The sequence below is a fragment of the Corvus kubaryi genome, unplaced genomic scaffold, assembly GCF_017639235.1.
Source record: "Corvus kubaryi isolate FWS band 111438036 unplaced genomic scaffold, C.kubaryi_AGA036_p1.0 37357, whole genome shotgun sequence".
Taxonomy (NCBI): domain Eukaryota; kingdom Metazoa; phylum Chordata; class Aves; order Passeriformes; family Corvidae; genus Corvus; species Corvus kubaryi.
In genome coordinates, this window is record NW_024581117.1 from 4547225 (window position 1) to 4562697 (window position 15473).

General features: G+C 36.2%; 1 protein-coding gene across 6 annotated transcripts in view; it reads right to left on the reverse strand.

Annotated features, from left to right (window-relative positions):
* The window catches only part of NTRK2 (neurotrophic receptor tyrosine kinase 2), a 200602-nt gene that overhangs the window by 102215 nt on the left and 82914 nt on the right, over window positions 1-15473 (reverse strand). For 2 of the 6 annotated variants that reach the window (XM_042033712.1, XM_042033713.1), the window contains 2 exons: window positions 10652-10720; window positions 6697-9778 (listed from right to left, as the gene is read on the reverse strand). The exons of 3 other annotated variants lie outside the window; for them this stretch is intronic. In XM_042033712.1, the coding sequence (XP_041889646.1) occupies window positions 9741-9778; window positions 10652-10720 (107 nt within the window). In that variant the 3' untranslated portion in view covers window positions 6697-9740. Of the gene's footprint in view, window positions 1-6696; window positions 9779-10651; window positions 10721-15473 lie in introns of those variants that run through there. One more of the 6 variants, XM_042033714.1, reaches the window with a different exon arrangement.

The following is a 15473-nucleotide window of genomic DNA, read 5'->3' on the forward strand; positions in this document are numbered from 1 at the left end:
CAAACGCCTGGAGAAAGGAAATGCTTAGGCAAATCACAGTCAACTTACCTGACTTTGATCCATACTCTCATAAGCAAACAAATGCAGAGTTGATGATTCGGGTTGTATTTTAAAAACATTTAATGTATTTAAAAACTATACACCTAAGCAACTAGTAATAACACAGTGTGCAGAAGCCTTCACAATTACTGTCGACACTGAGATATCTATCAACGGGCTACTTGGTACCCGAAGACAGATTTCAGACAGACAATTACATTACAACATATGGGTAGTATCTCAGATTGCCAATAGATTACTTTTGGCTCATAGAAGATAAAACTAAGAGAGAAACTGACTTCCTAGATTATCTAATCCCCTGACATTTATGGAAAAATCAATGAGCACGGCTTCCCAGGAGGAATCCAACACTGATATTCTTTGATACTTTTGAGTTCTGTCTTGTAATTACAGCAAGACAGAGTTTTGAATCTGAATGAAAATGGGAGTATTATGTAAATGTTTTCTTCTACAAAGCATAGACCTACCAAGGTTTCACATTTAGTTCTAATTCTGATAGTTAATCTGTATAGGTACATAGCGCCCTTGGAATTTTCCTAGGATTTTTAAGACTTTAAAAACTTTTTATGACTATGCACTGATTACACAGAACAAAGTGCACCAGGAATCTATGACATGGCTAGCCCTATTGACCTGAGACATCTGGGGATGAAAAGTGTGAGCTAATTTATAATCTCTGACCTCAGCATCATGCTAGGTCTCATAAGGAAACATTAAAATTGATTGCATGGCATGCATCTTTAGAAAAGGAAAGGGAGATTCTGGTTTAGGCAGCAGTGTTGGTCTGTGCTCTATATCTCCTGGAGGTAAAGACATCATAAATACTCAGCATGCGTTGAGAAAAAAATGAAAGAAACATTACCCAGCCCTCAGACAAAGGTTTATATAGAACTAACTGTTTTCTTGGATCTTGTTCCCAGAGGCACGGATGACGCATCCATTCCCGAGGCATCATCTACTTCAATGCTGTAGACACTGAAATTTTGCTAAAACCCTTCAAGGGGAAAACACGGTGACTCTTCAGTGGAACACACTAGTCATCAAGAAAATGCACAGACAATTGCCCATCTGGAGTTTCATCACCTTCTGCTCTCTGACTTCTAGTATCTAACATGAGCTACAAGGTGTTATCAAGGAACTGCAATCTGTGGTTGTGGTGGTGCATGCCTCCCTCCCCCAGGCCACACTATCATCAATATGTGGTTCCCAACACACACTTGCACATTTTTGTTCTGTATATCAGCTGTCTTGGGAAGGTGTTGTGGCTAGAGCAGCCAGTTAAATACTTTCCTCCTTCTGAACGTGTGAATAGCACAGCACTTCTATGCGGCAAGAGTAAATGCAGGTGTGAAAGACACTGCTACAATCATATTCTAACTTATTATGAGACGCTATTTGGGATTTAACTGATTACAGTCACAATGTATTAGGGAATTAGAATTATTAGGGAACTAGATCTGAAGTTTGCTACAATGACAACTGAAGACAAAATAATGGCATCAGAAAATGTCTTAATATGAATAAAGTATGAATTGAAAACTACAGTAGAAAAGCAAATTGCATAAATAATACAAACAAGCATGCTTTAAATTGAATTTTTAAATTACCAGAGCAAGAACTTCAAATCATTTTCCATTTTTCTTTCAAATACACCTTTCTATTCTTTTTAATCACACTTATTTTAGAAAACTGCAGTGTATTTGCTTTTAATAGGTAAAAACACATTGCCAAAAGTTCTTTCAGTATAAATGAAAGACAATATATATATATATCACCAAACAGTATTTTGTAACTTTTTGCAAATTTCTCATGAAACTGCAATACACAAAGAATGCTTACTATGTGCTCTGTATTTTTGCTTTAGAGCCTGATTACTAACATAAGAAAGGAAGAAACATCAATTATTCAAACTGAAAAGTGATCTTTGAATTCATTTAGTTTCAAAATAGTAACAGAATCATAAACTAACCTATGAAATTAGCTTTTTATTCTTGAAGAATTTTAATGATCAAAGTATATGGAAATTTCAATATCTCAAGATACAAATATCCAATACATGTTGTATCTTTTTGTTTCTCACATAAAAGAACAAATAAAGACTTCTACAACAATACTGTTAAGTTGTAATTCATGTTCATTAAAAATCAATCCTTGTTTGCAGTTTTACACTAATTTGGATTATCAAGAATATTAAGACTTTTTTATTTCTTACAGTGTTGACTTCCTAATTTCCCAGGCAGTGTAAATGGCTATTTTCACCTTTGCCTTTATTCAGCTTCATTTTTGATTCTTCTCCCTAGATAATAACTTCTTGGTCTACTGAGTCTGAAAGCCTTATATTACAGTATTTCAATGGCAAGCTTGTTACTACTAAAAAAAATATCAAACACATCACAATCTCAGCGCGTTCTTCTACTTAGCATTTTCAAGCTTCTAACATTTTATATTGTTTGAATACTTTCTTTAAAATAATTGTATCTACCAGCTTAATCAACATCAGAATGTACCTCTAGTAGTTGTCTTATTGAAAGCTCTTCCTAGAAAAAGAACTGACCTTTATACTGAGGCTGTTTCTTCTAGATACTGAAAATACATCAATTAGCTCCAAAAACATATTTTACATGGATGATGATAAAAAAGCTTATATGTGAAATAAACTACATAACACCAAAACTGCTCAAATAGGTGAAAAATTTCAAAACCGACTATGGGTATACAAAGCAGATTTGGTACAATACTCAGAGATCTGGTAAGATCCCAGAGGACAAAAACTTGACAAAACATTTCAGAAGCAAGAAAATGAACATGTAATCTGCTGTAGTCCAAATACAGCAGTCACAGTAATGGGAAAATATGACATGCCCTAGTAAAAAGCAAAAAAGATAAAAACTTGGACATAAACTGTGATACAACCATTTCAACATTCTTGTGTATTCCATTTCATTAGGTCTGTCAAGAAATCCAGATAGTCTGGGCCAGCAAACAGAAGTTCCAAAGCAAAACATACCCTTCAAATCACAGCACTGATGTTTCCTCAGCATAGTCTGGAAAATCACCAAGCTTACTTGAGTATTTAACCAACCCACTTTTTTTATGTTAAGTTCTGAGTAGAGGAAGCATGGCCTGGCATATAAAACTTTGGGTCTTATAGCCAACAACTTAACATGTAGTTATTTGACCTGAATACACACACATTTGATTGAATGTGCATGTTACAGATACACACATTTAAATTAAATTAAATAGAAATAAAACTACTGCAAACAGTTGGGGGGGTGCTTTATAAATAGAATAACCAATTAAAGACGCTATAAAAATATAATTAAGGAGTTGAATCTCACCTTTATATCGGAACACAAAGACAACAATAGCACTTTTAGAACACCAGGAATAGGTGAGGAACTCCAAGGCTGACGTATTTTTCAATGCACTGCACTGTTACTAATGAAATGCAGGTTGTGATCAATTTACAGGTAGTCAAAGACACAATGATATGAAATTGTAGAACTTTATTGGCCTGTTAAAAGTCAGTTCATCTAATACATTTTTTAGAGATTGTCCAAACTATTATGGTAGCATTTGGGAATAAAAACAATGGCTGTCTGTTACTTACAAGAAACATGAAACAGTTTCAACAAGAATTAGAGGTAAGAGTGGGAGAAAAGACTCACAGCTTGCTGACGGATCACAGCAAGCAATTTTTTAACCACAGAATCAAAGAATGCGTCGGGTTGAAAGGGACTATAGTGGGTCCTCTGGTCCAACCTCCCTGCTCAAGCCAGGTCATCCCAGAGTACATGGCACAGCATTGTGTCCAGGCAGTTCTTGAATATCTCCCTCGAGGGAGACTCCACAACCTCTCTGGGCAACCTGTGCCAGTGTTTGGTCACCCACACAGTAAAGAAATTCTTCCTCACGTCCAGTTGGAACTTCCTGTGCATCAGTTTGTGCCCATTGCCTCCTGTCCCACTACTCAGCTTCCATGATGTGATGCCACCGTAGAAGGCAATTTTGCGCCATAATCTAGAATGTTACTTTTTTCCATGTGTGAGAAAAGTATTTTAGGAAAGAATGCTGAAGTTCTATACCTTGATATCAACTGAATATCAAGGTGTATCTTCCTGTTTTTAAACTGAGCCTGAAATACTAAAACAAAGACCCAGGAACAGAGAGCTCTGAATGGCAGTGAAAGACATTTAAAGTGTGTTTGCCCAAACTCAGGTCTTGGGTTTGTGCAGTGGTGTGGCAGCCCAATTCTGCTCTCACACCAGTAAAGCCAGTAATATCAATGAAATAGCTGTGTTAAAAAAAAACCTCAGGAAAAAAAAATCAAGGTTTCCTTCCTGTTTGGTAGACACGCCTGACAGGAGAGCCCTATTCTGCTTGCACCAAAGAAAAATCAAAGCCATCATAAGAAAGCCATGACTTTACCCTTTACTTGCTTAAATATCAGGTAGTTCCCTGAAATTTTGGTTCTTCTCATCATTACAGCTGAGGAACAAAATAACAGTGAAAATATGTATGAAAGGAGACAAGTTTCCTCCTATACTAAGGCATAATATACTTAGTAACACTGCTGTGACTTGCTGCCTCTAGAGACTATAGGGGAATGGTCCTCTTCAAAATGAAAGCAGTTTGGCTCTATGCTGCCTGCAACTCTGCTCCAGGCCAGGACACGTGCTTATCCTTGCAGCTGCAAAAATATAGCTAGTCATGGAAGGTTGCTATTAAAATTAGAAGGATATACCATGTCCATACCAAAACAATACACATTCTAATATGGGCCCTTCCGATCTATTGCTTGTTTTTGGATGAAACTAAGTCAACCAGTTAATCATGAGGTTGATTAAAAGACAATACCATGTTCCACAAGTTCATTCACATACATGCTTATGGAACTGGACAGCTATATTTATTTCCAATCAATGCATCATTTCCTATCTTCAGAGCACATTTAATTTGTATGAACAAAAGAAAAACAGAACAAATGGAAGCCAGCTTCAAAAGTTTGGGGATACACATTCCTGTGGAAGTGGGACAATGAAATGGGCTGTGACACGTGAAATACACAGCACCAGCATTCTCTGTGCACCCTATAATGTTGTATTCATACTCAATACTTCCAACCACCCACAAACTCTTGCTCTGGAGATCAGATGACAAAAATCTGCCACAACATGGACCTACATGGAATACTTTACACCATCACATAATGATGCCAAAGTCCTTTGGCATATCAAAAGTCCTTGGAATATCAAAAAGATATTCCAAGAGCCTGCACATTTGTGCCCTATGAAGAAGAGAGCTCACCAAAAGTCACAAAGGAGGACACTGAGCTCTCTGAAGAGCAGAAAACAGAACCACTGAAAATTGGAAGGAAGAGAAGAAGCGAGAGAGAATGATGGAGAAGAAAAGACTAAAAACCTTTACTAAGCTTTTGGGGTTTTCTTTTGAAATAAACAAGAACACAATACTTAGCTCCTCAGTCCACTAATAACTTTCGCATTATTTCAAATAATAAGATATTATTATTAATAATAATAATTTATTATTATTATTATTAACTGGAAAAGGATGGCTGAATTAAAAAGAGCTCAGAAAGTGTGATTTTTTTATCTGTCAGATAATAGCTTCCAACTTTACAAACCATTTGCAAGTTTTTAAGCATTTAAATAGATGCAAATAAAGTGATGGTCTTCATGGTGATGATTAATTGCCAACTCAACATGGACGGCTGAGTAAAGGGATTGACACACTTTGTACGAAGGCTGCTGTTTAAAGAGCCACTTGGAAGTGTACTGGTCATTTCCACACGGCAAAATTCTGTAAGTTTTATAGTTTTTGGAAAACCAGGCTTAGGGAATGGCTTTCTTAGGAAAAAAATTGATTTTTTGTGCTTCTGCCGACAGTCAAAATAGAAAAAGCAATTCCCACAAGAACTATTTGAAGTAAAATTGTTTTCAACTAGCTTTCCACAGGTTTTCTTGGCACTGTCTGCTGTTCCCAAGGATCTTGATCTTGCTCCCACTGAAATGCATGCTTTTCTTCACTGCGGCCTGGGACAAATCCAGCTGGTAGACAAAGGCATTGGAAAGGATGAAGACCGCCTTTCACAGGTTAGGGTACTCAAGACACATGTTGCCATGAAAATGTCTCATAGCAGCCACAGTCTGCCCTGCCTGTGAGCTTCCATGACTCCCATTAAAAAAGAGATGGTCCCTAGACACCTTTCTTCAGGAACAGACTTTGCAACTGCTCCCACTTCACCTTTCATGACAGGCAGCTGCAGCAAGCACAGCTCTGAGCTCTGCCTGGGAACAATGTGCTTCTTTGCAACATAGACCTGGCCATTGGTCAAACTTCCACCAAATTCAACAGAAACAGGTTTATTTAACAGACTGGATGACATGACTTGCCTCGCACCGAAACACCCCCAGCAGTGCTTCCTCTCCAGGCCCCCAACTAATCTGCCCATCAAACTGCTTGACAGCTTATCTCAATATGTCTCTGAGTATATTATATGTCTATTTAAAATAAATTCTAATACAAATAAACCCCTTCTAGCAGAACATTAGAAATATGCTTTTATTTTAGTTTCATGTCTGGCACAGCAAAAAAAAACCCAGCAACTCTGTCTTTAGACATTTCATAGCCTTTTTTATTGCTCAGTGAAACAATATAAAAGCTTTTTAATGTCAAATCCTGGATGTTCATCAACTTTTACCATGTTAATGGTTCCTGTATGATTCTTAGTTTCAGTCTCACTTTATTTTAAGGAGGTCAAGAATTTGTAATTAAGTGAGCCCTTTGTAAACCAACACCATTTGGGCAGATCAGAATCTCTATAGTTACAAGCAATGTCACTTACAATCAAGCTGAAAGACAGAAGCTAGTGGGTATCATAATTTCCATGTTAAAAGTTTAGCTCCCTTAGCTTTAAGAGGTTCTGTCCACATACTGAAAAGAAACCATTTTAGGAACACGCAGTCTTTTTCCATCAAGCATTAAACATCTGTGCTAAGACATTATTAGTAACAAATCACGTGCTGTAATCCATAATGTTCTATGAATATCTGCATCAAGTAATAATGCACTGACTGGCTAACATAATGTAGTACAAAATATGTAAGAAGTATATTCTACAATACAGATATAAAAATATATATATATTTCAGTGGTGCATAGATCAGTTGTTGTTTATTAAAGTTACCTCCGTGATTACATAAAATCCAAAATACTGTGTCAGTACATTCTGAAACACTTGAAGGTCAAACCTGCCCCAATCTGAAAAAGATGAACTGCAAAGTGCTACAAAATAAATTACAAAAAAATTATGTAAAATCCCCAATCAATAACTGTGCATATTTATGCATATAAATATTATGAATCAGAAAGAACTACCTTTTAAAATTAAATATTTCAAAAATCAACTGCCAAATTCCAGCTTTGCAAGTTTGCTTTTTCCCTGCCAAAAGAAAAGGGTTCAGATTCGCACCTCATTTATTTGGCAATAAATTGTGAACACATAACTGAAATATGCTAACTTTGTCCCAGCAAAACTCCAAACTGGAATTTGGGCTACTGGGTCAAGCTCTGCTCATGATCCAACATATGTTTGATGTAAGTCCACTGACTTTAGTTCAAATAGTGCTGCTAGATGATTCTCTACTGGTTTAGAACATGTTCTGTGACATCAGATATTATTTCAACAGGAGGACAGATGCATGGATAAGCAAGAAGTCTGAGAATAAAATAATTAAAAGGAAGTTAACAGTGATTCGGTAAGCAGAAGAGAAAGTTAAGATCTCTGGAAAATAAGACTATGTTCACACAGACTTAGGGAGGAAAAAAGGCAGACATTCCTAATTATATTTCTGAGGAACAACAGAACACTTGATGACATCTAACTTCAAACAGGAACTATGATAGATATCCTTAATTGCTGCCATCCCTCCCCAAATCACCACAGTATGTGCAGGGCGACAAAGACAACACGATTCCTAGGTCATCAGTAGACTTCCAGCTCTGTCCTCTTCTTTAATGTGGGAAGCAGAATACATCTTTGGGACAGATTTTTAGCAACTGCATCTCCCCTTCCCTAAACAGTGGAAAGGGAAAGGAAATATCTCCCTACATAGGCCTAGAAGAATGCAGATGTGGACACATTTCTTGACTAATACGGATACTTCTGAAACTTGAGCACAGCAGGAATAAAGAACTTGGATGCAAGAGACTCAAGAGAACACAAGGAAAAAGTTGAAGGATTAAGAGTCTTAAAAGGCAAAAAGCAAGTAAATACACAGAAACAGAACAAAAGAGTCAAGACTATTGTAGAAAGAGAGGGAGGGCGTATGGCTGTCAGAGACTGCAGTAAAAGGCAATATTGTTACAATGGAAGAGTGAAAATATCTGAAATTAAAAAGAGGTAACAATGAAAAGCAAATACAGGAGGGACAAAATAATACCATCTCTTGTTTTTTACTAAACATAATTGTAAGGAATTAAAGTCAAACCATATCTCAAAAATTTAACCAGAATACACAGAAACATAAGCATCTACCTCAGTCTTTCACTGCTAGTGTTTGAAGCTAACTCTCAGTTAAAAAACCCCCTGAAACTTCATACTTCTTACAATTCCCTAAACTGAAAAGACCAAAGAAGACCCTCAGCATTTGATACATAAATCAAATGAAAATTAATTTCTAGTACTATATCTAAATGCAGTCCTGCTCTTCCAATATGCCTTCATTTAGCTTTACTTGTTACAGTAGACTCTTCTCTGAAGTATAGTGAAGCACATTCTGAAGCATACTTCATAGTTAAATATGGACAGTTAAACAAGCTTCTAAGTCTGTGGTCTGAAGGACCAGCCACATACTGCTGTTATTCTTGCTCTTGGCTCAGAATCAGCTATCTGGCCTACTACAGATTTGCACGCTTATCTAAACTCAGGGACTATCTTGAATAAGCACAACCTAACTGAATGTCTAAATGATGGTACTGGTTCAATACCCAAATACACCAAACAGCATTACCACCTTTCTGTATACAGCTTAGACTCCCCATCCTCCTGGTAAAGTCAGCGGAACTACATACAAAATAAGATTTGCAGGGTCAGCTCTGCAATTTACTGCTTCAGGAGTTAAGGCCATATCCTGCAAATATACAAGAACTTAACTTTAAGGATGCGAGCATTTCCACTGAAATCAGTGAGCTCACACACACAAATTAAGCATTGTAGAAGTTTTGCAGAGGCATTAATTCAATAAAATAAAAGCAGCTTTGCAGTTCACCTTTGATAAATATTATTTATAAAAACAACATCTTTCCAGTTAAGTTCAAACAAAAAAAATTGACAGAGGAAACAGTAAAATGAAATTGCATCTCAATTCATTTTGGAAGACACAGTGAGGACAAGGCAATAGGATAGAGTGTGGTAGCTTATTTCTGGACTTTCTTGAGTGTTTTTAGCTGCCTCAGGGCTTCACTTTTCCCTGCTCTTGGAAAAACAGCTACTGATTTAAATGTACTTCTATAGTTCTCCAAACATAACCAATGTTTAAAAGAGAAATCCAAGGGAGGTGGCACTTCACTGGGCAAGAACACTGTCCACTCCCTACAGTGCAGCATACAGATTCCACAAGCTCAACAGCCCCTCTCTCATCTTTTCCTTATTTCATTTACCCATCCAGTGGGATCTTATGAAATAAAACAAAACCTAAAAGAAACAAAATAAAATGTGAGAAATCATGCTTAAAAAAAAAGTCAAAGAAAAATTAATACAAAAGACCAAACACAAATGAATACTTGACAATCAAACACATACACATAAAAAGCATTTAAAGCATAAACATAAACATAAAATGTTGCATAAAAACTGTACATGAATTTATGAAAATGGCAACATTATCTCTATCTTGTGGCTAAAGATTTTATTTGTTAACTAAAAAGGTATATGGTGTGCTATCCATTTGTCTTTAACATGTCAGAATACTCAGACTGAGCTGTAAAGCAGTAAGTCTACAATTCTCCAACAAGGTACTGTACTTTGTATGGCTTAGAAAAACCTCAGCCACGTGTTCTGCCTTGTAGCAAGGTTTATGGTGAACAAGCCCAATGTGCACAGTCAAGTTCTCTCCCTTTAGTCTGGTACACCAACTAAATGAAGGGTACCCTGCTATGCCACAGAGTTACTCTAAGTACAACACCAGGATCCTCTGTATCTTTTGTTTCACACCTTAGCTCTGTGCACATCATCCTTTCTGCCTGCTCTGAACAGGTTGCTGCCCTTAATGTAATTAACTGCCTCTGTAATGGCAGAAAAAAGTGGAGCTGGGGGAAATATTACTCAATTATCTTGAAATTAATTGTTTTTAAATATCAACTGGAACTTAAAAATCAACAACTAAATATGACGGCACACTGAAATACATAAAAATCCCCAGTTCTGCTCTGAGATGAAGGAAAAACGTATCCCCCAAACCTTACCTGACTGGCTAAGAATTTTTTTAAAAGACTATGTGGGGCCCTGTGTGGAATTCAACTAGCTGACTTTATGGCAGAAATACTTCCTAGAACAGCATTGCCTTACCGAGTCTGTTGTTATCTGATGCAGTTGAGTTATTATGTACATCATTGTTGACAGCCACCATTACTTGTTCTAATGACATTTGAAAAAAACACATGTGAGAGTTGTACTATTAGTCAGCAAATGTAAACTTCAGTAGTAGTTTTTGTCTGGTTTTGTTGTTTTTTTATATCTTGTTTTAGTAAGTTCTCAATGTTTGTAAAGACTGAAAGCTTATCCATATTCCACAGAAATCTAAACAATTCAGAGCCAAATCTTGATTTGCTTTCAATGAATGGGACTTACACTATCTGTTTCAAGAGAAGTTGAATTTGACTGTTAGTAACAATGACTAATTCATTTACATTGAATTTTCTTGTTTGTTTCTACCTTGGAAGCAGGTGGTCACACATACAGAAGCTGAACTTGCAAGCTTTGTGCCATCCCACATTTCCAGAAATGTCTGGCAAAATGCCTTTTCTTTGAAACAGTTATTAAGGTCTAGTGTAAGGTGTCAAAAAGACCCAAAGGGATCTGCTAATTCACAGATAAAAATATAGCATCAGTTGAAGAGAGCCTCATTTCAGAACAGTAAGCAATTATCAGAAGGATGTTTAGAAGTTATAGGTTAGAAAAGAAGAATAGCATCAGGGTTTTTGATAGTCTACAACTGAAAGCTACTGCATGGTTGCTACTTTCCTCTTGAAATTCCTACGTCATTCAGGCCTCTTCTGTAATTTTGTTTTCTTAAATATGGGAGATTGCATATGTTCTTGGCAACTTAAGACAAAGGACATGTACATGTATTTACATAAAAACACACATTTATATCACACTTTTAACATCAGAGCAAATCATTGCAAGGGAAAGCTTTTTAAACTTTTAGATTATTTCTTACCTGGTCTGCTGCAGTCACAGTGAAATCACATTGATGTGTTTTAAGTCACCTCTGAATTTTAATTTGAGAAGTTGTCAACTAATGAACTACCATTTAGTGTACAGTACACAGGCAAAATACAGGTACAAAACAGATCTGCTTACAACTCCTGCAAACTTCAGATGGTAAGTCATGATGGGGAGCAGGCAGAGGGAAGGTGGCACAACTATTTTAAGGAAGGCAAGCTGATGTGTTCTGGTAAACCACCAGGTGCTTAGGGACACAGTTTAGTGGTGGGCTTGGTAATGTGAGGTTAATGGTTGGACTTGATGATCTTAGGGATATTTTTCAACCAAAGTGATTCTATTGCTCTATATTCTTAGTTGCATTTGCATGTATATTAGTAACCCTGGTAGTTAACAGTGCCATCTAAAACAACCATTATGGAAGAAACCTCAGACCTATGACTGAGCAGTCTACAGGAGTCAAGAAGTCCACAAGAGAGTTCTGCAAGTCCTATTGAAGGCAGAAGAATTAATCACAATAAAAACACCATTAAAAAAAAAAAAGGTTAACAGAAAGGAGTCCAAAAAAAAGAAAGAAAGAAGAAAGTTGGAAGAAAGAAAAAGGTGAAAAAAATACAGGAGTCTATTAACTTTAATCACTGAAACATGGAAAGAAACCAGGTGCAGTGCACAGAAATGAAAAGGATACATGAATAGAAAATAATTGTGGGGAGTGGGGCAGAGGGGGACAATGGAGCAAGGAAACAGGATTGAAATATAAAAATGCAGAAACTGAACAGAAGTGTTTCAGAAAAACAGAACTTCATTTGTACACTGGATCTCTGACTATTTAGATACATTGAGCTAACAAACGCAAAATATTATGGGCAGTAGATATTTAGAAGATGATTTCTCATATCCTAACTATGAGCTCCCCATTTGGCTTCTCAAAGTTCAAATGGAGTCAGGCAGGTTGAGGCAAAGCCTCATTTTGGCTTGATGCTGCTGAGGCACTCGATTCTGAGTTTAATATTACTTTTAAAAGAACACTGCTGTTATATAAGCTGCCACTCAGACTTGCAGAGAAAAGTACACTAAAGAATAAAAAAACCCCTTAAAATGAAAGTGGAAGACAGAAAAAAGCTATTCATCTTCCCTGTACAAGGAATGACAGAACTTCATTCATCCTTTAAAGGAACAATATGTATCCGTCTCTCTGAAATGCAAATTTGTCCAAGACAGTAAAGAAAATAATAAGTAGTTTAAAATGTAACCTGGTGATAACTTTATTTCCAATAGCAGCTCTTCATTCAAAGAGCTTTGAAATCAGCACTGTATTAATTATTAGTCTTTAAACAAACATCATAAAGAATCTGGAGTACACTATTTTGGGAACATCATATTTAAGCCTAACTGCTTAATAGAAAGTCTAGTTTGAATTATCTTATTAGTAAAGATCTGGTTCAGCCACCAGTGAGGACTTTTTTTAATCCTACTTTCTAGAAGTACCACAGCTGACTATCTCATGAACTTTGCAGACCTGTATCTCAGGTACTGGATGATCTGTAATGTTCTAAGACTTTACTCTGATTGGGAGTTGGATAAAATGTCACCAACCAGCAGTTCCTTTTCATTAGAGAGGAAAGCATAAAACAGAAAGTGTAATAGCAAACCCCCTACCTTTATACCTACTGAACTGATTTTGAAAGAAGAGCCTTTCATAAACATGATCCTTTTTATACATAAAGAAGCCGATATTATTCCTTCTTCAACCAGCACACAACAAAAAACTGAGCAGTCAACAGCATCATAACATCTAATTGCCATATTTGGGAAAATCACTGTTCTTGCGATAGTCACACGTTCACAGACTCAATTTCTACCTGTCCCAACAATTTCAATCATAATTCTTCTCACTGGTTATGTTCCCTACAAAGCATCATCTAAGTCATCCAGGAAGGAAAAACATTATATGATGGTCATCTTCTGAACTTTTTTCACAAAGCAAGATGCTAAATTTTAGTTGTCTAAAATCCTTTTTGTTCCAACAGGATTTGAAATAATATATTTCAATGAGTTGTACATAAACTGGAGGTCTGAAGTCAGACTTTCTTGGTCATTACCAACCTGACCTACACTCTGTCGTTAAATAAAAGTTTCCCACAGTGATGACTTAACTGACGACAAAACTAAGTTTTATATACTCCCTTGCCAATTATGTCTCTACATATGAGTTGCATAAATTTGGAGACCATGTATCTAAACCAATCATGGTAAAGTAAAAGCAAAAGAAGTGCTGAACGACTGAAACTTCTGTGATGTTAAGTCTCATTCCATCTTCTCTCTTCATCAAGCGCATAAGGTTTATTCTAATATTGCGTAAGGTTTGTATGAGGTTTATTCAGAATATTGTTTGTGGCCTTGATCCAAACAAAGCATCTCGAATCAAAAATCAATTTACATTTTTACTTCTAGTGTACTTTTAGTGTGGAGAAAATTGAGCATACATGGCATGTATCTCCTTATTCTTTTTAAATGAACTGTGATTTATATGGAAAAAGCTCAAACTGATGACTGGAAGGGAGGAAGGCAAAGGTAAGATGTATTTGCATTACCTAAGAAAGTATTCTTAAAAAATTTGTCAGTTTCTTGCTTCAAGAAGGAAAGAAAACAAAACCATTTATTCCTAGGTTTATTTGTTTCTTGGATCTGAGTCACTGCTTCAAACAGCAGTGATGGCTAATGTTGTGGCAAAATCAGGACAAAATGTCACCTAATTTTTATTGGAAAGCAAGAAGAGGCTCCTGGATGGGTTTCTGCAGATTTTTTGTTGCACAAAGAAGAATAATGTCTTGTCTTACAGAGAAGTGCCTACACAGCAGCAGAAGATAAAGTACTCTGAAGAAATCCATACCTTTTCTTAGGATTTTGCAGGTTTTGCATGCACCATGCTCAATACTCCTTTTGTTTCAAAACCATAAACATTCACTACCATTTTTTTCTTTCTAAACATTGTTTTTACCTCATGAAGTGCTAAGACCATATTTTTAATTAATATAATTAAGAGCTCCAGTGACAAACGTAATTGCTCCTTTTTTTACCTGAGGATAAAAGCATGTATAGAAGACAAACAAATCAACTTATCAGAGGCCAGGGATTCACAGAAAATTCTGTATCTGAATTCCACATTAGTCTCTATTTTCTGATCCAAATTTCCCATAAACTAAATTTACTTAGTAAATGGGAAAACTAGGATCAGAAGAGACTAAATAGTCTGACCCATGAAGTTATACATCAAGATAAGGAATTTTCACCCTCTTACATGCTCCAGTTGCTTACAACAGGAAGGCAGCACACAATAAAGTACCATGTTAAAGTCAGGACTATTTACAGTAACCCAAAACTAAAAAGTTTTTGTTCTTCTCTACAATTCTTCAAAATATCCAGTATCTCATAAAGATTTCTTTTCTACTGTCACTATCTCTTCCTCTAATGTTTAAATTTATGCTCCACAGATAAGGATGCATAGTATGTAATTTTATGGATGCTTCCACCTGTATTAGATTTCCAAATAGGCGTAATAAAATCGGAGTCATCAACATCAGTATTGCAGCCAGTATTCAAACTATTTAATGGTTTGTTTCATTAATCTACAAGTTCATGAAATGAGAATGGCAGTCAAACAGAATTATATATACTTAAGTATAGAACCTCATAAAGCCGTGCTCAGTGTAAAAGAAGTTAGAGCTAAGAGACGGTAAAACTGGACCTTTTTGCTCACCATTTTAGAGACCAACTATATTTTGGGTTAACAGTCCTCCACACTGCTAACAAGGATCATTTTATGTCTTAATCTGTTTTTCCTTAGTTTGATTTGGAGTTTTGATTTTATTTCCCAGGATGATGAATTGGAAGATATGCTCATTTTCCAAGCAGGGTGCAGAAACCAAAACATTTGTGCTCT